At 40.7% G+C, this 8,614-nt stretch overlaps 1 protein-coding gene across 1 annotated transcript; it reads left to right on the forward strand.

The window, feature by feature from the left end:
* The first annotated feature begins 701 nt into the window (after positions 1-701).
* On the forward strand, positions 702-5,969 carry LOC135516193 (SLAM family member 8-like). Its single transcript, XM_064940298.1, has 7 exons — positions 702-1,067; positions 3,683-3,985; positions 4,215-4,484; positions 4,663-4,770; positions 4,969-5,024; positions 5,108-5,185; positions 5,315-5,969. Exons 1-7 carry the CDS (start codon positions 995-997, stop codon positions 5,387-5,389), a joined length of 963 nt encoding a protein of 320 aa, XP_064796370.1. The 5' UTR covers positions 702-994; the 3' UTR covers positions 5,390-5,969.
* The last annotated feature ends 2,645 nt before the right edge of the window (positions 5,970-8,614 follow it).

Consider the following 8,614-nt stretch of genomic DNA (forward strand, 5'->3'; position numbering starts at 1 on the left):
GATTTTCAGAATTACTTTTTGGGGAAGATTGTGTCTGAAGAGAACAATTCTTCTCAGTTTTATGATGTAATTTACTCTGCAGGACTTCTGAGGAGCTAGTAACCTACGTATGAATGACTACCTGTTCTCCCATATTGCCTCCTCATCCTACAGACTGGTCCCGACGAATGATGACATTAGTGGTGTATGACTCTTACTGCTATGTCCAGTGTCCCTGCATGGTCTGGAAGGTCACTGTTCCAGTTAGGGGGTTCCTGTGTTTATGTGTTTATGTGTATGTGATTAGACAGACAACCGGCAGCCAGGTCATTGTCACTGGACATATGAGCATGCAGAAGAAGTCATGCAAACACGTCTGCAGGCATACAAAGCATAGATGAAAATGCACACAAACTGCTTTGATATTTTTGCTCTCCCTCACTCACTCTCTCTAACCCCCCCCCCTCTTTTGTTATCTTTTGTTCTCTCTCTCTCTCTCTCTCTCTCTCTCTCTCTCTGTATGTATTTCTCTATCATTTTCTCTCTTTCTCTCTCTGTCTCTGTCTCACTCTCTCTCTCCTCCCCTGAGCCCCCTATCTTTCTCTGCAACTTTGAGTGGTTTGCTCATAAAGTAACAAGTTACCGGTATCTGTGAAACACCAAGACCACGACCATTAACCACACAACTAGCAGCAGCTAGGAAACACATGCTCCAAACCAGCACCATCAGACTGATCAACACAGTGACAGACCCCAAACACACCCACGTCTCATCGTCTAACTCTCAAGCTGAGTCAAGGGTTATTTTCAGAGAGCAACTATAGAATGTGACTTCCTTTTCAGCTAACATACAATCATAATTTTATAGAACAGCAGCCTTCATCAAAAGGACGTCTCTGCTCTTTCTCTACACTACAATTCCTTCTCTGTGTGTATCGGTTAGTCAACCGCTAGCTACCAGTGACAGTGATAGATAAGTACATACAGCCAGAGGAAACAGTCAAGCCTTAAAGAGATGTCTGGTGGTCCCTTCTCCTGCTTCTCCAAACAGGGAATACTGCTTCTCCTACTCTCCAACTTACACTATGGTAAGTTCTGTAAAAAAAATATATTTATCCTGTTCAATCTTTGTATATCTATTGCATGTGCTTTCTTGAATTATGAAGTTAGTAAAACCGTTAGCTTTCTCTAGCTAACTTGTTGGTCATTGCAACAGTGTGTATTAACTGTAGAAAGCCTTGCCATCAGTGATTAGTTGGGTATTTAGAATATTTTGCTTTATTACTGTTTGATAACACCTACATAATACCTATATTCAGGAACATATCACGGTCAAATCAAATCAAATTTATTTGTCACACACACATGGTCAGCAGATGTTAATGCGAGAGTAGCGAAATGCGTGTGCTTCTAGTTCCGACAATGCAGTAATAACCAATGAGTAATCTAACCTAACAATTCCAAAACTAGTACCTTATACACACAAGTGTAAAGGGATAAAGAATATGTACATAAAGAATATGAATGAGTGATGGTACAGAACGGCATAGGCAAGATGCAGTCGATTGTATCGAGTACAGTATATACTTATGAGATGAGTAATGTAGGGTATGTAAACAAAGTGACATAGTTTAAAGTGGCTAGTGACACATGTATTACATAAAGATGCAGTAGATGATATAGAGTACAGTATATACATATACATATGAGATGAGTAATGTAGGGTATGCAAACATTATATTAAGTAGCATTGTTTAAAGTGGCTAGTGATATATTTGACATCAGTTTCCATCATTTCCCATTATTAAAGTGGCTGGAGTTGAGTCAGTGTGTTGGCAGCAGCCACTCAATGTTAGTGGTGGCTGTTTAACAGTCTGATGGCCTTGAGATAGAAGCAGTTTTTCAGTCTCTCGATCCCTGCTTTGATGCACCTGTACTGACCTCGCCTTCTGGATGATAGCGGGGTGAACAGGCAGTGGCTCGGGTGGTTGTTGTCCTTGATAATCTTTATGGCCTTCCTGTGACATCGGGTGGTGTAGGTGTCCTGGAGGGCAGGTAGTTTGCCCCCGGTGATGTGTTGTGCAGACCTCACTACCCTCTGGAGAGCCTTACGGTTGTGGGCGGAGCAGTTGCGATACCAGGCGGTGATACAGCCCGACAAGATGCTCTCGATTGTGCATCTGTAGAAGTTTGTGAGTGCTTTTGGTGACAAGCCAAATTTCTTCAGCCTCCTGAGGTTGAAGAGGCACTGCTGTGCCTTCTTTACAATGCTGTCTGTGTGGGTGGACCAATTCAGTTTGTCTGTGATGTGTACGCCGAGGAACTTAAAACTTACTACCCTCTCCACTACTGTGCCATCGATGTGGATAGGGGGGGGGGTGCTCCCTCTGCTGTTTCCTGAAGTCCACAATCATCTCCTTAGTTTTGTTGACATTGAGTGTGAGGTTATTTTCCTGACAAGTGATTCTGCAGTTTTGAATGAGTGCCAATGGTGTGGTTTGGTCAGTAGCTGTTGCATTGTGTTGGTTTCGGGGTTAACTTTGAAAATTGAGATACGAAAGACACGCATAGTGTAAAGAGGAGTGAAAGAGACTGGGTTTTATGTCAGAAGGTAATGGGTCTCTGTAGAAGGACAGATGGCTTTGGAATGTGTTGGGTGGACAGGAGGAGGTCACAGGATTGCTATAGGGGAAGGGGGTGGACATCTGTGCATTAGGCGAAGGAGGGGTTGAGGTCAGGAGGTCAGGTCAAACCCCCTGAAGGGAGAAATAATGGTTTATTATCCTATTACCCTCTTCCTGCCGAACCATAAGATGTAAGGATTGGAGAGAAGGAGGATTATATATATATATTTGTGGAGTATATATACTTGTGATGGAGTATATGTACTTGTGATGGTGGGAACATGTCTTTGTCTGACTACAGCTGTGTTGACCCTTTGGGAAGATTTCAACTTGTTTAAGCTTCTCCCGTGTCTAAGAACCTAACAAGTTCTTCTAGATCGCAACAGATCTTAAGACCCTGTGCCTAATGGCTGCCATTCATTAAAATTAAAGTGATATGGGACTGTATCAAATGATTGTTTCTATTACATAATATGAGACATTGCCAGACTAGGATAACTGCAGTTATGCCCTAAATATCCCACCTCATTGAGTTGTAACTTTATTTTGTCTTAATTCATGACAGATGTTTTTTAGTGTAAGGGTTTATAATTCATAACTTCAGACTGACATGCGTTGTATATGACACATTTCAGGTGAATTATTAAACATCTAACATAGTGGGAGTTGTACTTGTGTGCTGAGGGGGGGTTATCAGATCCACCCCCACTTCTCTTTTCCTGTAATTTCATCCTGTTCTACTGAATTTGGGGGAGGAGGACCCAAGCACTCAGATACGTAAATATATAAAGTGATAATATGTAAGGTATCATGTACAGTATAAATGAAACCTGGAAATGGCCTATATAAATCTAATCCATTATTATCTATTATTGATTCGGTAGGACGTTGCATTGCAGTATATTTTTGTGTAATTATTCATGTAGGCACACTGTAACAAGTATTAGAGTGTAACAATGAGTAATTACAACACTTGCTACATTGTACTACATGAATAACTTCACAGTAATAAGATCATTGTAATATAGTGTGCAACCATTGATTGATGTCAGAATAAGGTGTGTATTTGTGTGTTTCAGTTGTGGGTGTTCCTCTGATCATCAACAAGAGAGTGGGGGACTCCGTGGAGCTGCTGGCAGGCTTAGAGACGGGACATTTCAAATCCTTGGTGTGGAAGTTTATGGGAAAGGATATTGCAGAATTCAATTCAGAAGTTGTATATTCACCTGGATCCCGGTTTAAGGGGAGACTAAAGATGGACGCCGAAAACTACAGTTTAACAGTCAGAGAACTGACACTGCAAGACTCAGGCGATTTTCTACTTACAGGTGAAGAGGACAAAGGTCAGATTGGCAGTAAGACCATCACTCTGAAGGTCCACGGTAGGATTTTAATACCATTATTGCATCCAATTTTGATATAATTCTTATTTATGATCTTTAAACTATAACACAGGTTTTGTGGTTTTATACTGACCTTACTCACTGTGCTTTGTTAAAATCCATCACATTTTAAAGTTTTATCCTGTCGTCTATCTCCTGGTGGTATGGCTATGGTAGGGTTCATTTAGTACACTCATTATGAGTCTCTATCTCTCTCCTGGTTGGTCAGAGCCTATATCCAAGGTGGCGATCCAGACAGACATCAAGCTATTGGCCAACCACTCCTGTATGGTACGGCTGGTGTGTAACGTGTCCTGCTACCCCAACCTTACCTACACCTGGGCGAGAGACAATGAGATCTACGGGGATGGCCAGCAGATTCACTTCTCTCTCTCACCAGCAGAGAGAGACATCAGTGTAAATTGCAACGCCTCCAACCTAGTCAGTTGGGCAACTGCCTTTGCAACAGTGAAGTGTAGAAATGACACAACCACCCCAGGTACCTCGATATCATAATAATCTCTTCCCTTCCATACACTTTTCAGTGTGCTTATACGCTTATGTTGTCAAATATAATATGTAATGCATGTGATTACATTGGATGTATATGATATAGAGCCATTTCGTCTTTATCATATTGTATCGTCTAATCATGTGTGTTGTGCAATATGTGACAGGACTGACATGGTACACCATCTACATCGGAATATCAGTAGGAGGCACTGTGGTGCTGATCCTCACTGTAGCTGTGGCGGTGTGGTATTGCAGGGGACGAAGTAACACAGGTATGTACAGCTTAGGGCCCTCAGCTACACTTAAAGTGACATTTCAGGTGGTTCTAGAATTATTCTTCAGCTGATAAGATTTTTGGGGGGGATTTGCTAGAAAAAGAGTGAGACCCCTCATTAATTCCTGGGTATGTTTGTTGATATCCTGTATAAAATGTGTCTGATTGGTTGACATTTTGTTCTTATGAAACACAGCAGATCTACCTGACACAATATATGCTGATGTTATGTTCAACACAAGAAGTAGAGATGTAAGTATACAATGCCTTATTATGTATCTGAATGTGTTAAAGCTGTATGTACTGTATTGTAATGGGCTGTATTTTGATTCCAGACAAGATCAAACAGTCATGTAAACCCAATATCCACCTATGAAACTGTCAATGATCTGGTTATCCCAAGATTGAACAAGGTAATATATAAATGGTCATAATGGTAAAATGTCTGTGATTGAATGAAAGACTATGTAGTCTACTTTGAGAATAGTCACTACCCTTCTTGATGCTGAAACAGTTTCTTCTTGATTATCTGTCACATGTAGCCGCAGACTCTGTATGACAAGATCGCATTTGGACGCCCAGAAGGCCCGCAGTCTCCCTACCAGAATGTACTGTGAGCTGAACAGGATGTGGTCATAGGTTGGGCCTCCCATAGATATGGAACCCTCTGCATGCTCTGCATCTTACACGTGTACTTTCTGTAGATAGGCCTAGACGTTACTGTCTATTTGCTTACTTTAACTTCTTTCTCCCTTTGATTCTCATATATATAGTATGTCATAAGGCCTTATGCCTTTCTTTGAAGGCCTAGTTACAATTAGGAGATTCTGAAATCTGTCATAGGCAGAAGTAGGTGTTGTGATCACACAAGCTCGTATGTCGGATTTCAATTTTCTAGATTAAAGAAAATATATGTAGATAATAGCATGACATTGATTAGTGAGTTTGAGTTATGCCTGTGAATAGACAGTGTACTCTGTTGCATCAGGATTATGGGCTCACCAGGCATTGATGAGGTTGTAATCAGAGAGTATATGATGGAGAGCCTTTGTTACATGTGGATTGTAGTTGTTTTTATTTTTTTCGTCCGCATGTCCAAAATGGCATTCATGTCTGTCCCAATAACCAGATGGAATTCAATTAATTTCCCAAAATATGCCGTTCACAGAATAAAAAATGTTTTTACCTTTTTGAATACGTTGAGTGCCTTGTATTTCGAGTGAATTGTAATTAACTCTCAGGACTTTATTTGTTAGCGAAAGAGACATGATTGTTGTATTGAATGGTTTTCAGTACTGTAGCCTTCACCAAGTGAGTGTCTAAGTGAATATGTTATCTTGAAAATTAAACTCATTATGACCACGCATTACATACAGTGCCTTGCGAAAGTATTCGGCCAACCTTGAACTTTGCGACCTTTTGCCACATTTCAGGCTTCAAACATAAAGATATAAAACTGTATTTTTTGTGAAGAATCAACAACAAGTGGGACACAATCATGAAGTGGAATGACATTTACTGGATATTTCAAACTTTTTTAACAAATCAAAAACTGAAAAATTGGGTGTGCAAAATGATTCAGCCCCCTTAAGTTAATACTTTGTAGCGCCACCTTTTGCTGCGATTACAGCTGTAAGTCGCTTGGGGTATGTCTCTATCAGTTTTGCACATCGAGAGACTGAAATTTTTTCCCATTCCTCCTTGCAAAACAGCTCGAGCTCAGTGAGGTTGGATGGAAAGCATTTGTGAACAGCAGTTTTCAGTTCTTCCCACAGATTCTCGATTGGATTCAGGTCTGGACTTTCTAACACCTGGATATGTTTATTTTTGAACCATTCCATTGTAGATTTTGCTTTATGTTTTGGATCATTGTCTTGTTGGAAGACAAATCTCCGTCCCAGTCTCAGGTCTTTTGCAGACTCCATCAGGTTTTCTTCCAGAATGGTCCTGTATTTGGCTCCATCCATCTTCCCATCAATTTTAACCATCTTCCCTGTCCCTGCTGAAGAAAAGCAGGCCCAAACCATGATGCTGCCACCACCATGTTTGACAGTGGGGATGATGTGACCAGGGTGATGAGCTGTGTTGCTTTTACGCCAAACATAACGTTTTGCATTGTTGCCAAAAAGTTCAATTTTGGTTTCATCTGACCAGAGCACCTTCTTCCACATGTTTGGTGTGTCTCCCAGGTGGCTTGTGGCAAACTTTAAATGACACTTTTTATGGATATCTTTAAGAAATGGCTTTCTTCTTGCCACTCTTCCATAAAGGCCAGATTTGTGCAATATACGACTGATTGTTGTCCTATGGACAGAGTCTCCCACCTCAGCTGTAGATCTCTGCAGTTCATCCAGAGTGATCATGGGCCTCTTGGCTGCATCTCTCTGATCAGTCTTCTCCTTGTATGAGCTGAATGTTTAGAGGGACGGCCAGGTCTTGGTAGATTTGCAGTGGTCTGATACTCCTTCCATTTCAATATTATCGCTTGCACAGTGCTCCTTGGGATGTTGAAAGCTTGGGAAATCTTTTTGTATCCAAATCCAGCTTTGAACTTCTTCACAACAGTATCTCGGACCTGCCTGGTGTGTTCCTTGTTCTTCATGATGCTCTCTGCGCTTTTAACGGACCTCTGAGACTATCACAGTGCAGGTGCATTTATACGGAGACTTGATTACACACAGGTGGATTGTATTTATCATCATTAGTCATTTAGGTCAACATTGGATCATTCAGAGATCCTCACTGAACTTCTGGAGAGAGTTTGCTGCACTGAAAGTAAAGGGGCTGAATAATTTTGCACGCCCAATTTTTCAGTTTTTGATTTGTTAAAAAAGTTTGAAATATCCAATAAATGTCGTTCCACTTCATGATTGTGTCCCACTTGTTGTTGATTCTTCACAAAAAAATACAGTTTTATATCTTTATGTTTGAAGCCTGAAATGTGGCAAAAGGTCGCAAAGTTCAAGGGGGCTGAATACCTTCGCAAGGCACTGTATATCATAAAGCCCCTGAGGGCCTAGTGACACCCTAACACACTGGTCTGAAACTCCTCGTTTACAGGCCACATCAAGCCTACTAGTCACATTATGTTGGCTTGCAAAGTGATGTTTAATTCCTATTGGAATCCAGCCAGAGTTAGGATATCCAACAATTGGAACTTTTTATCACACACAACCTGCATTCAGAATGACTGTTGGTGTAGGGAAGATTGATTAGAGACAGCCTAAATCCTATAAACTGGAACAGCCATAACAGTAATGTGTGAAATAAGTCGAAATGCAAACAGATTGGATTAGTTTGATTGGTTGATTAACCTTTTCATGCATGAGCTCCAAACATCTCCAACGGTCTCCCCAGTGTGAGTTTTTTTATGCATGTGATGTTAGGATGTTCTCTCCATTCCAGAATGTGATTGTTATGCAACAGTACATTTAATCTGCATTGCCCTCAAACCAAGGCATGCAGCCTGTTCTTATTTGTATTTTCTAACAACAGTTTGAATTGAGGTGTGTTCCGTCTCCTTGTTCATTCACATAAAAGTCATTTTTACTTTTGAGGACCTTTTTTTTATATTACTGATCCGGACCAAAATTCCCCAAGAACTTCCCAATTGTTTGTGCAGTTCAAGTCTGCAGACATTTGCGCATCTCCCGTCCTGCACACAGGTGTTCCACATGTCCCGTCTGTTGCCTGCATCCCAGTCATTGGTGTTTTCGTTACCAATAATAACTTTGGAAAAGTGTGCCTTTCTATCAAAGTAAGTGCCTTATTACATTATAATAGTTTCTGTTTGTTGTGTTATGTCGTTTATACTGTAGCATAATATATTTGTGTATATATTT

The sequence above is a fragment of the Oncorhynchus masou genome, chromosome 27, assembly GCF_036934945.1.
Source record: "Oncorhynchus masou masou isolate Uvic2021 chromosome 27, UVic_Omas_1.1, whole genome shotgun sequence".
Lineage (NCBI taxonomy): Eukaryota > Metazoa > Chordata > Actinopteri > Salmoniformes > Salmonidae > Oncorhynchus > Oncorhynchus masou.

What these genes read in the sequence shown, in the direction of transcription:
- LOC135516193 (XM_064940298.1), top strand. Translation starts at nt 995, where the DNA reads ATGTCTGGTGGTCCCTTCTCCTGCTTCTCCAAACAGGGAATACTGCTT. An exon ending in ACTCTCCAACTTACACTATG is followed by an intron (nt 1,068 to 3,682) that starts GTAAGTTCTGTA and finishes TGTGTGTTTCAG; the next exon opens with TTGTGGGTGTTCCTCTGATC. An exon ending in TTATCCCAAGATTGAACAAG is followed by an intron (nt 5,186 to 5,314) that starts GTAATATATAAA and finishes TGTCACATGTAG; the next exon opens with CCGCAGACTCTGTATGACAA.